At 40.5% G+C, this 20497-nt stretch overlaps 1 protein-coding gene and 1 long non-coding RNA gene across 2 annotated transcripts in view; one reads left to right on the plus strand and one right to left on the minus strand.

Moving 5' to 3' along the window:
• LOC148106203 (uncharacterized) overlaps positions 1-20497 on the minus strand; it is an 83469-nt gene that overhangs the window by 24880 nt on the left and 38092 nt on the right. The window lies entirely within an intron of this gene.
• Positions 6759-8995, plus strand: LOC148106206 (uncharacterized). Its single transcript, XM_087829775.1, has one exon. The coding sequence runs from the start codon at positions 6858-6860 to the stop codon at positions 8691-8693; it is 1836 nt and encodes a 611-aa protein (XP_087685901.1). The 5' UTR covers positions 6759-6857; the 3' UTR covers positions 8694-8995.

Below are 20497 nucleotides of genomic sequence, written 5' to 3' on the forward strand. Positions count from 1 at the left end.
TGTTTGTTTCAGTTCTATGAAGCTTTGAGTATTTTGGATTAGTAGCACTGCTGTGTTTGTTGCATCATATTGCTGTAATTGTTTATATGCTTTATATATTCTGAGGTAAGTTGATCTATAGTGTTACATCATATTCTATAAGGATGTTATGTGTTTGTGTACTTTCTGCCCAGTTTGACCCATTTAGCAGAAGTCAGCCTGTTTAAGGCTCTGATATCTATTCTGTATGACTTAAAGCAGTTATGACATGGTCTGATTTTCTCACCCAATAAAGGAATATTTAATATATCAGTCTACTCTTCATTCTATCAGTCACAGTTATCACAGCTCGTACATTTGCTTTTTACACATATATGTAAGCACTGAGGCAAAATTTAATAATGCCAACATACTGAAGGAACAACATTTGTCTCTTATATATAATACATCTATATATACACTGTCAAAGATACTTGAGTGTCTTTGAGTGAATATTTAAGGTGATGGGACATAAATAGCTGCAACTTGAATCTTTACTGAAGCTCAGTATTTGACACAGAGTTCACTCACATGTGTACCTGCACATGTGATGTGACAATAGAAGTGATTTGAGAGTTCAAACTCACTGCTGTAATAACTAATAATGATTAATATAATAACTATAATATTGGACATCTCATATTTACACTGACTTTAGTCTCATGAACAACATTAGCTAATTGTTATTTACTAGCTAATCTTATATTAATCTTTGCCCACGCTGCCACCTACAGAAGTTCTCTGACGACTCTGCCATAGTCGGCCTCATCACAGGTGAGGACGACTCAGAGTACAGACAGTGGACTCTGGACTTTGTTGACTGGTGTCAGCAGAACCACCTGCTGATCAACGCCGGGAAAACGAAGGAGTTGGTGGTGGACTTCCGGAGACGCAGACCCACCACACTGACACCGGTGAACATCCAGGGAGTGGACATTGAGATAGTGGACTCTGAGGTCATTTGGAGCCCAGGGAGCGCTTTTAAAGACCTTCTATGACTCTGTGGTGGCATCTGTCACTTTTTACAGTGTTGTATGTTGGAGCAGCAGTTTATCGGCAGCTGAGAGGAAGAGGTTGGATAAACTCATCAGGAAGGCCAGCTCTGTTCTGGGATGCACCCTGGACCCAGTGCAGGTGGTGGGAGACAGAAGGACTCTGGCCAAAATAACATCTCTGATGGACAGAGTCTCCCACCCCATGTATGTAGATGTTGCTGAACTGCAGAGCTCCCTCAGTGACAGACTGCTGCAATCTAGATGCATGAAGGAGCGTTTCCGCAGGTCCTTCCTCCCTGCAGCTGTCAGACTGTACAATCTGAACTGCTCCCAATAAACAGATGTTTACATCAATGCTGTAACTGCAATAAGTTAGTTAATTAACCAATTCGCACTACAACCTGGTTTGCCTCGTACCTGTAATTATTTTTATTTAATTTAATCACTGTACAGTACTGTGTTTATAGTAACCATTGTCCTTAATGTAAATATGTAAGAAAAATTGTGTATGTTTCTGTTCCGTGTCCTGTTTGTTTGTATATTTGTCTTTTTGGCTGCTGTTACAACCAAATTTCCCCGTGTGGCACAATTAAAGGATTATTCTATTCTATTCTATTCTTATATGACTGTTCAGTACAGAAATGAAGCCCAACAATCATGTTTTACAGTCCTGTGGTCTCAGCCTCAGATACTTATCAAATCACACAAAGCTTATGTAGAAACAAACAAATGAACAAAATATGTTCTCCTTCATTTCTGTCAACCACACGTTTCCAGCTATCATGGTTGCTAGGCAACCTGGGCAGCGCGACGGAGGCTAGACCGTCCCATTTCACAAGCTTCTCACTTCCGGCCTTAGCGGTCTTTGAGTACGCGGCCCTTGAGGACCGTTGAGGCTGTGTACTTTAAGGCTGCAGACCCTGAATTGGGATACAGCCACACTGAACTCTAAATGGTGCAATCTACCTATGCCCACCTCACGTGCCTAGCCCCTCAACAAGCGGCCGCACCTCCACTAAAGCAATAAAACAAAGCATAAAACGTTAAACAAATTAGTAAAAGAGATCTACATAAAACAAATACACCCCAAGTTACTGTTCTTTATAAAAGCATCACATAACAAACAAACAGCATAAGACAAGACAGCAGCAGCATGGCACAATCCACTCTCTAAAGGGCAATACTAAAATGAGTAGCTTTCCTGAGGAGATCTGCAGTGCTTTTCTGCCTGAGGCTCTCAGCCCCTTTGGATGGGAAAAGACTGCCAAATGCCTTCGTGTGGTAGTGAAGCACAGCTGTTTCTTATAAGGCCACTAATTATCAGCTGGGAAGGTGTGGATGGTAGTGCTGCATTTGTGGACATCACGTAAAATCCTTCCCCAGAATCTACTTCACTACAGTAGAGTGTCCAGATGGAAGCCACTCTTCATTAAAAGGCACATAACAGTTACTTGGAGTTTCACAGAAGGCACCTGAAAGACTTTCACACCATAAGAAACAAAATTCTCTGGCTCTTCTGTGAGCTATGGTGGAGCTTCCTCACAGAGCAGGTGGGTGAGGAGGAGAGACCCGAGACGGCCACCGAGTGTCAGGTGAAGTGATCGTCAGGTAAGAAGTTATGACCTGCAATCTCTTTTCTTTTCCTTTGAAAACGTGATTAAAATCATGTTCATGTTGTAATGATATTCATATAATAGTATAAAATAAAAATAGATACAATTAAAACTATGCATTTTCAAACAATAAAAAGACAGCTGCCCAACGCTCAAAGCAATTTACAATTCCACTATTCCTTCAGTCTCACATTCACACAGTGGAGTAGGCAAGCCACAGTTGTTGCCACAACTGACCTGGGACAGACTGACAGAAGCAAAGCTGCTATATCGCGCCATCATCAGTAGGCGGTAGGTGAAGAGTCTTGCCCAAGGACACAACGACCAAGACAGACAGAGCTGGGGATCGAACCAGCAACCTCCCAGTTACAAGAATTGTTTACCCACTGACAAACATTTCAAGTTCTACTAAATTATAACAATTTGTGGTAACCTGATTATGATTCAAAAAGAATTAACAACACTTCTTGTAATGGTGTTAAAATCAACCCAGCTTTTATTTTCAAATGCAAAAAGTTAAAGAAAATCAGCCAACATACTGGACACATAGTTGTCAGCATAATTGTTTATTGTTCAACACAATAAACAAATATACTGTCACCATAGTTACTGATATTGAAAGCTTATTGATAATTTGTCCAAATGTAGCGAGTAAAAGCCACCGAGTAACCGCTAAGAGCCCAGAATAAACGGGACAAGAGGGTCAATATCAGTCAGATATGTTAAAATTTATTTTAAAAGAACACAAAGGGTTTGCAAAAAAAAGCCTAAAACATCAAAATGGAAAAGGTCACTAACGACCACAAGATAGTGTTATTGGTGCAACCTGCCAGCAATGCAACTATCACCTGAGGGCTTGCTCCACCCCGGTGGTCCCAGATGCTCGTTGCTTTAAAAGAAACAAATCCACCCCAAAGAAATACGAGCCGAACAGAACACTTATCGCATGCACTAAGTGTTTTAGTTCAGGCAATAATCGGTGGCACTAAAATCACTCTTAATAAAACTTATTCACTGCAAATCCACACAGAGCACCTCTAAAAGACCTACGTCCCCTAAGGTAAGAGCCCAGCTCAGGGATTGCACATTGCCCGACTAATATTGCACCAGCCCAGTAAAAATAAAAACAAACCCAGCATAAAAAAAACAAAAAAAAACCCCACAGTTTTAAAAGGTGACCCTACTAATACCAAAAACGCAACAAAACAGGAGGAGGAAAAAACAGTGACAAGTTCACATGTGCAGCCTGCCCTGCAATACAATATAAATTAGATTATAGTGCATAAATATACTTTTTTTAATGTCAAATATATTAAGTTAACATACCTCCAGCAGACAACTGTGTTTGCTGCACACCTGGCTTATCTTGGCTTATCGTCTAAAATCACTACTAAAAACATAAAATACAATAAACATCAAATACATTTCAACAAATTTTTAAAAAGCACTAAAAGAAAAAAAGCCTGCATCTCGAACCTCTGCTGTAGAGGTTTAAAACAACCGTTTGTGTGGCAGACAATTAAAACTTCTAAGCAGGGGCAATTCTAGAATCAGAGCTTTGGGGGTGCTGAGCACCCAGAGAGCTGCCCAGCCAGGCAAGATAAACCTGTCTCTGTCAGTCCCTGCATCCTTAAATGTTGTCCCGAGTTCTCTCTGACTGTCTCCTTGGTGGATTTAAACCCCTGTTCCTCCCTGTCCTCATCGTCTGTTGTCTTCATCTCCATTATCAGTCATCATAATTTTACCATCTCTGTGCAAGTCTGCAAATTTCTTTATTAAATCATAAGATTCTTAAATTCATCAAGTCTCTCTGTGCCTGGGTCCTCGTCACAAAACATGACATCACTGTTTTGTACATTTTAACACAATTTAATCCCCACATTTGTGAAAGAAAAGCAAAACATTTTTTTGAAAAGTCTGTAACAAAACCATCAAATCTGATCAAGGTTATTTAAATGCTGCTAAAGAAGAATGGATTGGAATAAAAATACATATCCTAACCTTAATTACTGCGGGAGAATAATGAATGATGCTCATAGTGAGTAAGAAGTAAACTGAGTGCATTTTTTGGACAGAGATTCACATTTAATGTGTGTGTATAATATAATACAGATACATAAAAAACACTCCCGAAACAGAATAAATTATTACAAATAAATTATTACATAATATTAATAAAAACTATAAAAATGGAGGCAACTTTGCCTGTGGTAGAATGTATACAATGTGTACAATGTATGCAGATACTAATTTTACTAATTTAATAATACTAATTTTCTGTTGTAAGATTTATGAGTTTCATGCTTTCATAGTGGTCCTTAGGAGAGCTTGACATTTTATCAGGTGGTACACACTGTAAAAAGTTTGAGAAACACTGAGAAGTGTATGTGTACTTTTGGAAAACATTTAAAGCTGCAGTACAGAATCTTTGAAACAAGCTTAAAACATTTTTAGAATATAAACAGAGCACTCTGCTTCTCTTTACAGCTCCTCTCTCCACCAGGGCTGTTTGGCACTTTCTGATAGTGTGCAAATGTGATGTACGTACTGCGGCAGTCATACAGACAACTGGACGGTCCAAAAGCTGGCCTACCTATTACTGGCTGAGGTTTTAGAAGAGTTGTGGCTGAACCACATAAAAATATATCATTAATTTTAATCTCCCCAATCAATTATAATCTTATGTTGGAATGTTGTTAAAGAGGATCAAAATGTTTCAACCCAGTTTGTTTTGCAGATTCTGTATAGCAGCTTTAATATAGGGAGGACACAACTTCCAGATTGTGTGAGTTTCTGTTGTGCCTGTCACTGTTCCCTGTCTGTTTTCTTACCTGGTTCTTCCTGACCTTGCCCTTTCTCCTCACATTCCCCTCTTTCCTCTCTCCCTCTTTGGACTGACAATCATACACAAATAGATTGTATTAAATTAGATGAAAATTAAATTAATATGAAAAAATACTATTAAGATCACTAATAAAAAAGTCCTCTCTCAGTGTACTTTCAACCAAAAGGCAAATAACCAAACCACATGAACATCTAATAAAAGATATAAATATTGAAACACTGATCCAACATTATTCTTGATTGACGGATCATTTGATTTTACACTTTCACCTGAATGTGGCTCCTTTTTTTTGAAAAAACTTCCTCATATCCATTATGAACCTGGCTTCCTCTCTGTACGCACACACGCACGCACACACACACACACACACACACAACAGGAGTTATAAGGTTAATGGGCATCCAGTCAGTTAGCTAGTTAGTATCCATTTAAAACAGGACAGTGGTAACAACAGTAGGCTACGGAAAATTTAAAGTTTTAGATTTTTAAATAGGCTGTATACATTTCAATGGGAGGAACAGGACGGTGAAATGTCGCTGAATTTACTACAGAGCAGGACGGATTGTAGGGTAGCAAACATGGTCGGAAAACACGTTTTCAACACTGCAGGTTACCTGGGTGTAATGTTTTTCAGTTAAAAAGAAACATGGTCTGACTCCTACCAACTATATAAAGAGTAACTGAAGGTTAAATGCAGCTAATATGTCCTGTTTTAAGCCAGGCACTCACACCTCTGCTCCGCTGTGTCTCAGCCACCATCGCTCTGGCAGCAAGAGCGCTAGAGCCAGAGCAGGAGAGAGCTGGAACAAACCATTTTGGGAGGGGGGGTTATCTATACTTTTGTTGTTAAAATGTTACGTCTCAAACAAGTACAGTACTGTATGCTTTTTATATTTTTAGTAGTGTGTCACACAAACAGCAAATATTGTCAAAAAAAGAAAGAAATCTTTGGGGGTGCTTTGATTCATTTTGGGGATGCTGAAGCACCCCCAAAAATGGGCTAAAATCGCCCCTGCTTCTAAGGCTCCTCACCTACTCAAACAACCAGCTCGTCAGTGGAAATGAAGAGCACCTGCTGCTACTTCCTCTTTTATACCCTCCATTGTGTCCCCTGGGTCCTAAAGCCTCCCCAATTACACCAGTAAAGAATGCCCTCTCACAAATGTCATGTGACAACCTCATTGGCTTACAGAATTGTGATGTCACACACATTTAGAATCTTACTCCCACTTTGATCCTTTGATCCTAAAACCCTTAAATAGGCGTGAGACGCAACAACTTTTAGTCCGTTATTCGCAGCATTGATGTTTGCAGCATTCAAACGAACGTTCGCCAGAGAAGCCTTTTTTGAATCCTTTTCAGAGTCACTGTTAACAGATTAGAAACATGTCTCCAAGAAAACAGAAAAAAAGAGAAAAAGTAAAGCCCAGCGCTCCTCTTTGCAATCGAGAAGAAAACGATCAACTGCAGAAGATGTGCTTGGAAGAAATGCGTGAGGAAAATCTCATGAACAATCACAATACGCGACACCCGCTCCAGCCAGAGTACACCAGTTACGTCTGGGAAAGTTTTTTTAAACAACGAGCGCAGATTATCTCCCTGACAGAGCAATATGAGAGAAGGACCGCTGAAGTAGATAGACTGTTCAGCCAGCTTCTTGAAAAGGAAGATATTCAAAAGGAGAAAGAAATGGAACTCCTAGACATGCGGGGAAGGAACTTTGAGCTCCAAGCAAAGCTTAATAAAGTACAAGAAAAACCAACAGAAGAAATCCTCCAACAGAAGAAAAACGAGAAAGACAAGGAAAAAAAGATTCAGGAGCTGAGTGTAAAGCTTGATGAAGCTCTGCGAAAAAATCAAGAACTCCTCCAAGAGAAGAAACAACTGGTCATAAAACTCCAAGGCACTGAGATAAATGAAAAAGTGCTGAAAGGAAGGGTTGAGTTTCTTAAAAAGAAAACGCAACAGACCATGAAAAAGGAAGGTACGGATTGCAAGCTTCAGGACAGCGAGCAACACAAGGAAGCCTTGCAAATAAAGCTTGATGAAGCTTTGCAAAAAAATCAAGAACTCCTCCAAGAAAAAGAACAAATGGACATAAAGCAGCGCAAACTGCAAGGCATGGAGGAAAAGCACAAAGGACTTCAGGCAAAGCTTGATAAAACACTGAACAAAAATAAAGAGTTGCTTCAAGAAAAAAAGCAACTAGAAATTAAACAGAAAGAAATGGACTCCAAGCTTGAAGGTGTGGAGGAAAAATACACCGCGCTGAAAATAAAGCTTGATAAAACAGTGCAAAGAAATAAGGATTTCCGACAAGACAAAGAACAGCATGACACGAAACAGAAAGATCTGGATTGCGAGCTTCAGATCATTAAGAAACACAACCAAGGTTTGCAAGTAATGCTTGATGAAGCTCTGCAAAAAAATAAAGAAATCCTTGAAGAGAAAGAAAAACTGGACATAAACCAGAGAGGCATGCAGGAAAAATACGGAGCGCAGCAGGTAAAGCTTGATGAAGCTCTGCACAAATATCAAGAGCTGCTTCAAGACAAAGAACAACGGGAAATAAAGCAGAAAGAAGAAAAACAAATTCTCCAGGACTTTGAGAGGAAACACCAACAGCTGCAAGACCGTTATAACAAACTGAACTCCAAAACAACTGAGCTGGAGGGGGAAAAGAAAAAAGTGCAAAAACAATGCTCAGAGGTGCAGAGTAAGCTCAGTGACATGCTGAGAAAAAACACAGAACTGGAGAAACTTTCCAACAACTTGAAGTGCAAAAACACTGAGGTGCAGATGTTAAAGCAGCAACTAGAGAAAACAAACAAAGACCTGCAGTGTACACTTCAAGAAGTCGAGAGAAGTCAGCAGCTACAAGACACACACAACAAATTACAACAGAGTTATACAGAGATGCACGAGGCAAAGCTTATGCAGGAGGCCAAATGTAAAGAACTGAAAGAAAGGCTCGAAGAAAAACAAGCCAAATTAGAAGAAGTGGAGACAACATGCAGGAAACTTGAGAAGGAAAATACACAAACAATTGATGAGTTAAGAACGCTCATCCTAGAGAAAAAAGTGCTCGTGGAAAAGATCATGGAAAAGAAGAAAAAACGCTTCCGCTTCTTCTGGAGAAAGAGCACTCCTGCTTTTTCTACTTTTTCTACTTTTTCTTCTGCTGATGTGACCCCGTCTTCCTCCTCCACCGCTGCATCGTAATTTTCACCTCTCCTCTCCTCTCCCTTTCTCTCCTGACACCTCTCCCTCCCCTATTTCCCTTTAACTCCTAACACCCGTCCCATCTCCCCCCCCCCCCCCCCTCTCTCTCTATCACCCTCACCCCCAACCAGTCCCGGCAGCTGACTGCGCCCTCTAGAGCCTGGTTCTGTCATAGGTTTCTTCCTTTAAAGGGAGTTTTTCCTATCCACTGTCGCACCCAGTGCTTGCTCAGAGGGCATTGTTGGGGTTCTCCCTTTCTCCCCTTTTCTATCCCTTTCCTTTACCCTCTTCTTTACCCCCCCCCCCCCTTTTCTATTTCCCCCCCTTTTCTATTTCCTTAATAATTTAATAATAAACACAATTGGCTACATTTTAAATGTGTCTGATCAACGTCTTCATTCAAGAATGAATTGTCTTTCTCACGGAGTCATGTGTATTTTGTGCTTTCTTCGGGCTGGTGATCCCCGCGGTCGTTCAGCCCCGGAGTCCAGAGTTTTAGTGTTTTAATCACATTTAGTGTTACATTTCAGATCACCACAATAGGATATCCATAATTTAGGATTCAGGCATTTGTTTTAGTTCAATATCGTAATCATTCTATGACTGAGTAGTTTACAGAACCTTCAGTCAGCAGCAATAACTTCTGTTGGAGGTATTTGTTCTTATTTTTTATTATTTTGAAATTAGTTAAAGTTTGTTGTTAGTTTACTTATATTTTGGGGTTTATTTACAAGGTTATTTGTAGGTTAATATTTGTTTCAATGTTTTGTTTGTTTGATGTTGCCTTGTTAAATTAATCAATCAATCAATCAATCAATCTTTATTTATAAAGCACTTTTCATACAACCCCCCCCCCCCCCCCCCCACACACACACACACACACGCGCGCGCACACTTAAAAAGTAAAATTGGACTGGGTACGCATGAGCCAAGTGAGGAAACACTATCATGGCGAGCGGAAGCCGGTCACAGACCGCAGCCTCCAGGCTGGGCACACAGCAGAAGGGAGGCAAAGAAGCCCCCCAGCCAGGCTGAGAGGACCCCCAGAGCCCCAGCAGCCACGGTCGATCACAGACCCGGTGCAGAGAGCGCCCTCCGAGGAAACACTGGAGATATGACACAATAGGATATATACTGGGTAAAAAGATCAAATAAATAAGAACGGGATACAATATAAATATAAATATAAATAGAGTAAGAAGATTAAAAAATGAATAAGAATAAAATCAATAAATATTAGGTAAAACCTAAATTAACAATAGAATAACAGGATAGAATAAATAAGCGTAAAATAAATAAACGTTAAGTAAAAGCTAAATTAAAAAGGTGGGTCTTGAGCCTGTTCTTAAAAACATGTACGTTCTCTGCGGCCCTGAGCTCCTCCGGCAGGCTGTTCCACAGACGAGGACCATACCGCTGAAAAGCTGCCTCTCCGTGAGTATGTGTCCTGACTTTAGGGACAATCAAAAGGCCAGTACCAGAGGACCTCAAGGTCCGCGAGGGTTCATATGGTAAAAGCAGATCTGAGAGATAAGAAGGCCCAAGACCATTAAGACATTTAAAAACCAATAAAAGAACTTTAAAATCGATCCTGAAACACACGGGGAGCCAGTACAGCGATTCTAAAACCGGTGTAATGTGGGCCCGCCCTCTCGTCTTCGTCAGCACACGAGCTGCAGAGTTTTGTAAAAGTTGTAAAGTTGAAATATTCTTTTTAGGAAGACCAGAGAGCAGGGCATTACAGTAATCAATGCGACTGGTAATAAAAGCATGCATCAACATCTCCGTGTTGGCCCGAGAGAGAATAGGGCGGACTCTGGCTATATTTTTTAGATGATAAAATCCAATTTTGGTTACATGTTTAATATGTGGGATAAAACCAAGCTCAGAGTCAAAAACAACACCCAGGTTTTTCACTTGTAGCGAAGGACATAGTGAAAATGCCTGTAATTTAGACAAGAGTTTCTCTCTCTGAGCCTCAGGACCGACGATTAAAACTTCAGTTTTGTCCTGGTTAAGCTGTAAAAAGTTTTCTGCCATCCAAGATCTTATATCTAAAATACAGTTAAAAAGGGCATCCATTGGTCTGGTGTCATCAGGAGACACGGAAATGTACAGCTGAGTGTCATCAGCGTAACTGTGAAAGTTCACTCCATGCCTCCTGATGACACCACCGAGAGGGAGCATATACAAATTAAAAAGTACAGGGCCTAAAACTGACCCTTGAGGCACACCACATTAGTCAGTAAAAGCTGTAGGGCCATTTTGTTTCTATAAATAAAGAGACTGGTATAGGAACAAAAAACGCAACTTTAAAGTTTGGACAGTGGACTTCTTTTGCCTGCGTACGAAATATTATCTCAGTGCAGCAGTGGCTTGTGGACTCTTAATTGTGAGATGTTTGGTTTGTCAAACAAAAGGAATTGCCACTACAACTTCAATTCATTGACATTTGCAAGCATTCCTTTATACACAGCATTTCAGTCAGGTTGAGGTCTGGACTTCCATGCTGTAGATTTGCTGCTGTGCTTGGGGTCATTATCCTGTTGCATGGCCTAATTTAGGAGAAGCTTTAGCTGTCGGACAGGTGGCCTCACATTTGACTCTAGAAAACTCTGGCATACAGAGGATTTCGCCGACTGCAAGGTGCCTATCTCTTGTAGCTGCAGAACAAGCTTAAATCAAAAAATTATCCACTGCTACGAATCCTGGGATAGGGTGGGCCATGAAGGATACACCCGAACCATCCTTCAAATCCAGGTAAAAGGAGGAGGCATTTGTGGGTCACATTTGGAGCAGCCTTTGTCACCTTGCTGTGATGTGATCAGCTATTAACGGCAGGCTCTGAATCACAAAACAACCACAATGGACCAAAGTGCTGTACAGTACTGAAAATTAAAAAATAAATAAATAAATAAATCTACAATGTGTTGTACAGAAGATTAAATACATAAAAACAAATAGAAAGAAAAACCACAGAAAAGGAAAAATAAAATAAAAAACTGTATACAAATAAATAAACAATAAAAGAAAATCAGCTGGAGTCTATTCCAGCTGTCACCAGGGTGTCAGCTAACACACAGACAACCAGTTGCACTCACATTCATACCTATGGACAATTTAGAGTTTCCACACAATCACAGGAGAACATGCAAACTCCACACAGAAAGACCCACAATTTCATACCATAAGGTCACCAGTCTCCCAGCAATTCATTTCTCATATATTTGCCCAACAACTTCACAAAAGCTGGAGAATTTATTGCGGGACCATGTACTCTCATGTGCCTCTTCATTTTCTCAACAAATGAAATCATTTCTCTTTTAACACATAAACAGTGTGGATGCTGAAGAGCTTCATCTGTCATGGAGGTGACCAATAACCCAATGGTCACTCTGACAAAGCTCCAGCATTGCTGTGTGGAGTATGGAGAACCTTTAAGAAGGACAGAGGCTGTATCCCAATTCAGGGTCTGCAGCCTTAAAGGCTGCATTTTAAGGCCGATTACGTCACAGTGGCGCGCCGAAGGCTGCTCGAAATGCGGCCCTCAAATGCATCCTTCATTTCCCTGAATTTTAATGCTGTGGCAGTGTAGACTTCGTGGTCCCATATATCCCACAATTCATAGCGCGGCAGTCGGTGTGGATAATTCTGCCGCAGACAGCAGAAGCGGAGCGGCCGAAGAGTAAACTGTGAAAAGTAAGTACTGAATATTATGTCACTTATTTATGTGTAAATGTTTAATAATGAGGAACATTAAAACATTACTGTTGGCCACATGTCAGCAGAGTTATTTGCCATTAGCGATGTTTGTACGTTCAGCTTTTACTTGCTTTTAAAGCCTTTAAAATATAATAATACAATAGTCGACCTTAATCTGACAGAGAATGTGATGATTTTGTGGATAATTAAAGTCAGTCATATATCCACAAACACAACAAGCTGAAAGTCAGTGATGCTGCTCGGTTTGCAGTCCTGAATATCACGGCACAAGCAGGATTCACTGCACTGTTAATGTTAACTATGTTGTATTGCTGCCTCTGTTCGGTGGTGTCGAGCCAAACGGACTTTAACGTGTGTTTGAACGAGCTGACGGTTCACTCGTTAAGCTGAAAGAAAGATGCTTTAATCACAGGAGTCACACGTGTGTCCACTGTACCATCTGGGAACTCTTCTTGTTTAGCACTCGTAATAACACAAACACTAAATCCTCCTGTTTGTAGCAGTGTATACACCTGAGACTGTCACCTGTCTGTCTGTCCTGCACTCTCTCTCTTATTTTCTCTCTGATTGTGTAATAAAAGTATGAACATGTGTTTATAAGTTACACTTGTGTTTGAATCCTGCAGCTTATCACACATTTGATTTCCATGTGTGACAACTGCAAGTGTCCAGAGTGAGGACAGACTGAGGGACCCACTGCTGCACATCATCTGTGAGGCTTTGCACCCCTGATGGTCCACCAGGACAAACTCAGCAGTGTGTGAGGAAGAGGAGGAGGAAGAGCCAGCAGCAGCTGACAGATGGAGAGAATAGACAGACTGTTCCCTGTTTGTGAAGGACTGCTAGAAAAGTTTAGAATAACTAATTGTCTGTCCTGAATCAGTCTTATTAGGTAATGTTCAAATAATGTTATCATCCCAGTGTTTTCAGTGTGGGAGAAAGTACTCAGGGCCTTCAAGTTACACACTATGAAAGGCAGCAACAAGTTTAATATTCAGAAACTTAAAGTATGTATCAGCAGCAGAATGGAGCTAAAAATAAATGTTTGTTTCAGTTTTATGAAGCTTTGAGTATTTTGGATTAGTAGCACTGCTGTTTGTGTTGCATCATATTGCTGTAATTGTTTATATGCTTTATATATTCTGAGGTAAGTTGATCTATAGTGTTACATCATATTCTATAAGGATGTTATGTGTTTGTATACTTTCTGCCCAGTTTGACCCATTTAGCAGAAGTCAGCCTGTTTAAGGCTCTGATATCTATTCTGTATGACTTAAAGCAGTTATGACATGGTCTGATTTTCTCACCCAATAAAGGAATATTTAATATATCAGTCTACTCTTCATTCTATCAGACAGTTATCACAGCTCGTACATTTGCTTTTTACACATACAGTGGGGCAAAAAAGTATTTAGTCAGCCACCGATTGTGCAAGTTCCCCCACTTAAAATGATGACAGAGGTCAGTAATTTGCACCAGAGGTACACTTCAACTGTGAGAGACAGAATGTGAAAAAAAAAATCCATGAATTCACATGGTAGGATTTGTAAAGAATTTATTCGTAAATCAGGGTGGAAAATAAGTATTTGGTCACCTCAAACAAGGAAAATCCCTGGCTCTCACAGACCTGTAACGTCTTCTGTAAGAAGCTTTTCTGCCCCCCACTCGTTACCTGTATGAATGGCACCTGTTTGACCTCATCATCTGTATAAAAGACACCTGTCCACAGCCTCAACCAGTCAGACTCCAAACTCCACCATGGCCAAGACCAAAGAGCTTTCGAAGGACACCAGGAAAAGAATTGTAGACCTGCACCAGACTGGGAAGAGTGAATCTACAATAGGCAAGCAGCTTGGTGTGAAAAAATCAACTGTGGGAGCAATCATCAGAAAATGGAAGACATACAAGACCACTGATAATCTCCCTCGATCTGGGGCTCCACGCAAGATCTCACCCCGTGGGGTCAAAATGATCATGAGAACGGTGAGCAAAGATCCCAGAACCACACGGGGGGACCTGGTGAATGACCTGCAGAGAGCTGGGACCAAAGTAACAAAGGTCACCATCAGTAACACACTACAACGGCAGGGAATCAAATCCCGCAGTGCCAGACGTGTTCCGCTGCTGAAGCCAGTGCATGTCCAGGCCCGTCTGAAGTTTGCCAGAGAGCACATGGATGATACAGCAGAGGATTGGGAGAATGTCATGTGGTCAGATGAAACCAAAGTAGAACTTTTTGGTATAAACTCAACTCGTCGTGTTTGGAGGAAGAAGAATACTGAGTTGCATCCCAAGAACACCATACCTACTGTGAAGCATGGGGGTGGAAACATCATGCTATGGGGCTGTTTTTCTGCCAAGGGGACAGGACGACTGATCCGTGTTAAGGACAGAATGAATGGGGCCAAGTATCGTGAGATTTTGAGCCAAAACCTCCTTCCATCAGTGAGAACTTTGAAGATGAAACGAGGCTGGGTCTTCCAACATGACAATGATCCAAAACACACCGCCCGGGCAACAAAGGAGTGGCTCCGTAAGAAGCATTTGAAAGTCCTGGAGTGGCCTAGCCAGTCTCCAGACCTCAACCCCATAGAAAATCTGTGGCGGGAGTTGAAAGTCCGTGTTGCTCGGCGATAGCCCCAAAACATCACTGCTCTTCAGAAGATCTGCATGGAGGAATGGGCCAAAATACCAGCTACTGTGTGTGCAAACCTGGTAAAGACCTATAGTAAACGTTTGACCTCTGTTATTGCCAACAAAGGTTATGTTACAAAGTATTGAGTTGTATTTTTGTTATTGACCAAATACTTATTTTCCACCCTGATTTACGAATAAATTCTTTTAATATCCTACCATGTGAATTCATGGATTTTTTTTTTTTCACATTCTGTCTCTCACAGTTGAAGTGTACCTCTGGTGCAAATTACTGACCTCTGTCATCATTTTAAGTGGGGGAACTTGCACAATCGGTGGCTGACTAAATACTTTTTTGCCCCACTGTATATGTAAGCATTGAGCCAAATTTAGTAATGCCAACATACTGAAGGAACAACATTTGTCTCTTTTATATAATACATCTATATATACACTGTCAAAGATACTTGAGTGTCTTTGAGTGAAGATTTAAGGTGATGGGACATAAATAGCTGCAACTTGAATCTTTACTGAAGCTCAGTATTTGACACAGAGTTCACTCACATGTGCTGTACCAGTGTACCTGCACATGTGATGTGACAATAGAAGTGATTTGATTTGAGAGTTAAAACTCACTGCTGTAATAACTAATAATGATTAATATAATAACTATAATATTGGCCATCTCATATTTACACTGACTTTAGTCTCATGAACAACATTAGCTAATTGTTATTTACTAGCTAATCTTATATTAATTTTTCCCCACGCTGCCACCTACAGAAGTTCTCTGACGACTCTGCCATAGTCGGCCTCATCACGGGTGAGGACGACTCAGAGTACAGACAGTTGATTCTGGACTTTGTTGACTGGTGTCAGCAGAACCACCTGCTGATCAACGCCGGGAAAACGAAGGAGTTGGTGGTGGACTTCCGGAGACGCAGACCCACCACACTGACACCGGTGAACATCCAGGGAGTGGACATTGAGATAGTGGACTCTTATAGATACCTGGATGTTCACCTGAATAATAAACTGGACTGGAGCCACAACACTGAAGCTCTTTACAGGAAGGGTCAGAGCAGACTCCACCTGCTGAGGCGGCTGAGGTCATTTGGAGTCCAGGGAGCGCTTTTAAAGACCTTCTATGACTCTGTGGTGGCATCTGTCACTTTTTACAGTGTTGTATGTTGGAGCAGCAGTTTATCGGCAGCTGAGAGGAAGAGGTTGGATAAACTCATCAGGAAGGCCAGCTCTGTTCTGGGGTGCACCCTGGACCCAGTACAGGTGGTGGGAGACAGAAGGACTCTGGCCAAAATAACATCTCTGATGGACAGAGTCTCCCACCCCATGTATGTAGATGTTGCTGAACTGCAGAGCTCCTTCAGTGACAGACTGCTGCATCCTAGATGCATGAAGGAGCGTTTCCGCAGGTCCTTCCTCCCTGCAGCTGTCAGACTGTACACAGCAAATTCAAAAGTGTTAAATGTTTTGGTGTTAGTAGTCTTAGAGTTAATTTTACTCTAAGTAGAGTCACATTCTTTTAATGTAACTCTGAGGTGTAAAATGATAGTAGTTAAAATCAAGTGTTAAAAATGAGTGTTTCTATTTCAAATCTGGAGGTGTTACAATGGAAACATTAACTCTTGACCTCTTAACTCTGAACTCCTACAGGGGCTATGACACTAATAGAGTAAATTCACAGACTCCGCCCCCAGCACGGCTCCAATCGAAGCTGAAGTGAAGCGGTTTCAGAACATTTTGCTCTACATATTTGAGTTGTTTGCCATGCTTGGTAAGTCATGTTTTCAAAGATTGTTTCAATTATTGTTATTAGCTTTTACTTCTGTGGCTCTTTGGAGTTGAGACAAAGCTGTGTGAAAGGCATTAGCCGTGTTGCTCGCTGATAGCACGCTCGCTGTTTTAGCTAGCTGAAAGGTATTGTTTGCGGGCAAATACCACAGCCTTGAAAAAAAGCTTGCATGTGAATTTTCAGTTAAATTTTTTGGTCAAATTCACCTAAAACAATGTCTAGAATGTGAAATGTTTGTATAATGGTGCTACTTGAAGCCTGAAAACGATCTCCCATAAAAAACGAGCAAACAGCAGTAGCAGACGTCCTGACTGGGTTCTACGTTAGCATTTAGATCCCTCCAGAGTTTTGTGCACACAGTTTAGGTAAAAATGAAAAAGGTTGAGGTTTTACATTTAGTTCAGTATTACCTGTTGCCTTTTTTTTTTTTTTTACTGTGCTGCAATTGATTTGTGCCATTAATTAGTGTCAACTAATTTTTATTCAATCTCCACACAGGATATGCTTGTGAAGATGGAATATGGGGGAGAGCAGAAGTGCGTTGCAGTTCCACAAAGTGATGAATGAAGGACATGCATATTGTATTTTGTATTTATTGAAATAAGTGATGAGAATGCTGTTATTTGCATTTACCAGCTCACCTATGTCAGACCTTTTGATAAACAAAATTCATGTACACTGTTACATCTTTCAGAAAATGCTTTGAAATTGTGGCGCACAGTTCAGAATAAATGTTTTTCAAAAACCATTGCATCTTTTTAGTAAATGTTTATTTCCAAAAGAAATTTCTAGAAGTTCAGAACAGTAAAATTCCCACTTTTTAGAATTAATTAGAAGATAACTCTTACGTAGTTAAACTAAAATACTCTTTGAGAGTTAATATATAAACTCTTAACACCAAGTGTTAAATTATAAACTCCAGACAGATTTGGTGTTTAACACTAAATCAGAGTTAATGTACCAACTCTCCAAAAAGAGTTAAATTAACACTCTCTGGTGTGGACCCATATAGACACTTTAATAGTGTTGAAATCAAATCTGACAGTGTTAATTTGGACATGCTGGATTTGCTGTGTACAATCTGAACTGCTCCCAACAAACAGATGTTTACATCAATGCTGTAACTGCAATAATTAACCAATTCACACTACAACCTGGTTAGCCTCTTACCTGTAATTATTTTTATTTAATTTAATAACTGTACAGTACTGTGTTTATAGTAACCATTGTCCTTAATGTAAATATGTAAGAAAAATTGTGTATGTTTCTGTTCCGTGTCCTGTTTGTATATTTGTCTCTTTGGCAGCTGTTACAACCAAATTTCCCCGTGTGGCACAATTAAAGGATTATTCTATTCTTCTATTCTTATATGACTGTTCAGTACAGAAATGAAGCCCAACAATCATGTTTTACAGTCCTGTGGTCTCAGCCTCAGATACTTATCAAATCACACAAAGCTTATGTAGAAACAAACAAATGAACAAAATATGTTCTCCTTCATTTCTGTCAACCACACGTTTCCAGCTATCATGGTTGCTAGGCAACCTGGGCAGCGCGACGGAGGCTAGACCGTCCCATTTCACAAGCTTCTCACTTCCGGCCTTAGCGGTCTTTGAGTACGCGGCCCTTGAGGACCGTTGAGGCTGCGTACTTTAAGGCTGCAGACCCTGAATTGGGATACAGCCACACTGAACTCTAAATGGTGCAATCTACCTATGCCCACCTCACGTGCCTAGCCCCTCAACAAGCGGCCGCACCTCCACTAAAGCAATAAAACAAAGCATAAAACGTTAAACAAATTAGTAAAAGAGATCTACATAAAACAAATACACCCCAAGTTACTGTTCTTTATAAAAGCATCACATAACAAACAAACAGCATAAGACAAGACAGCAGCAGCCATGGCACAATCCACTCTCTAAAGGGCAATACTAAAATGAGTAGCTTTCCTGAGGAGCTCTGCAGTGCTTAGCTGCCTAATGCTCTCAGCCCCTTTGGATGGGAAAAGACTGCCAAATGCCTCCGTGTGGTAGTGAAGCACAGCTGTTTCTTATAAGGCCGCTAATTATCAGCTGGGAAGGTGTGGATGGTAGTGCTGCATTTGTGGACATCACGTAAAATCCTTCCCCAGAATCTACTTCACTACAGTAGAGTGTCCAGATGGAAGCCACTCTTCATTAAAAAGGCACATAACACTTAACTTGGAGTTTCACAGAAGGCACCTGAAAGACTTTCACACCATAAGAAACAAAATTCTCTGGCTCTTCTGTGAGCTAGCTTCATGAGCTTCATGTTGTAATGATATTCATATTATATTAGTATAAAATAAAAATAGATACAATTAAAACTATGGATTTTCAAACAACAAAAAGACAGCTGCCCAACGCTCAAAGCAATTTACAATTCCACTATTCCTTCAGTCTCACATTCACACAGTGGAGTAGGCAAGCCACAGTTGTTGCCACAACTGACCTGGGACAGACTGACAGAAGCGAGGCTGCTATATCGCGCCATCATCAGTAGGCGGTAGGTGAAGAGTCTTGCCCAAGGACACAACGACCAAGACAGACAGAGCTGGGGATCGAACCAGCAACCTCCCAGTTACAAGAATTGTTTACCCACTGACAAACATTTCAAGTTCTACTAAATTAAAAAACAATGTGGTAACCTGATTATGATTCAAAAAGAATTATTAACAACACTTCTTGTAATGGTGTTAAAATCAACCCAGATTTTATTTTCAAATGCAAAAAGTTAAAGAAAATCAGCCAACATACTGGACACAATTGTCAGCATAATTGTTTATTGTTCAACACAATAAACAAATATACTGTCACCATTGTTACTGATATTGAAAGCTTATTGATAATTTGTCCAAATGTAGCGAGTAAAAGCCACCGAGTAACCGCTAAGAGCCCAGAATAAACGGGACAAGAGGGTCAATATCAGTCAGATATGTTAAAATTTATTATTTTAAAAGAACACAAAGGGTTTGCAAAAAAAAAAGCCTAAAACATCAAAATGGAAAAGGTCACTAACGACCACAAGATAGTGTTATTGGTGCAACCTGCCAGCAATGCAACTATCACCTGAGGGCTTGCTCCACCCCGGTGGTCCCAGATGCTCGTTGCTTTAAAAGAAACAAATCCACCCCAAAGAAATACGAGCCGAACAGAACACTTATCGCATGCACTAAGTGTTTTAGTTCAGGCAATAATCGGTGGCACTAAAATCACTCTTAATAAAACTTACTCACTGCAAATCCACACAGAGCACCTCTAAAAGACCTACGTCCCCTAAGGTAAGAGCCCAGCTCAGGGATTGCACATTGCCCGACTAATATTGCACCAGCCCAGTAAAAATAAAAACAAACCCAGCATAAAAAAACAGTTTTAAAAGGTGACCCTACTAAAACCAAAAACGCAACAAAACAGGAGGAGGAAAAAACAGTGACAAGTTCACATGTGCAGCCTGCCCTGCAGGAGGCAATACAATATAAATTAGATTATAGTGCATAAATATACTTTTTTAATGTCAAATATATTAAGTTAACATACCTCCAGCAGACAACTGTGTTTGCTGCACACCTGGCTTATCTTGGCTTATCGTCTAAAATCACTACTAAAAACATAAA

This window comes from Neolamprologus brichardi, chromosome 2 (genome assembly GCF_056152115.1).
Source record: "Neolamprologus brichardi isolate AB-2024 chromosome 2, ASM5615211v1, whole genome shotgun sequence".
NCBI classification, from domain to species: domain Eukaryota; kingdom Metazoa; phylum Chordata; class Actinopteri; order Cichliformes; family Cichlidae; genus Neolamprologus; species Neolamprologus brichardi.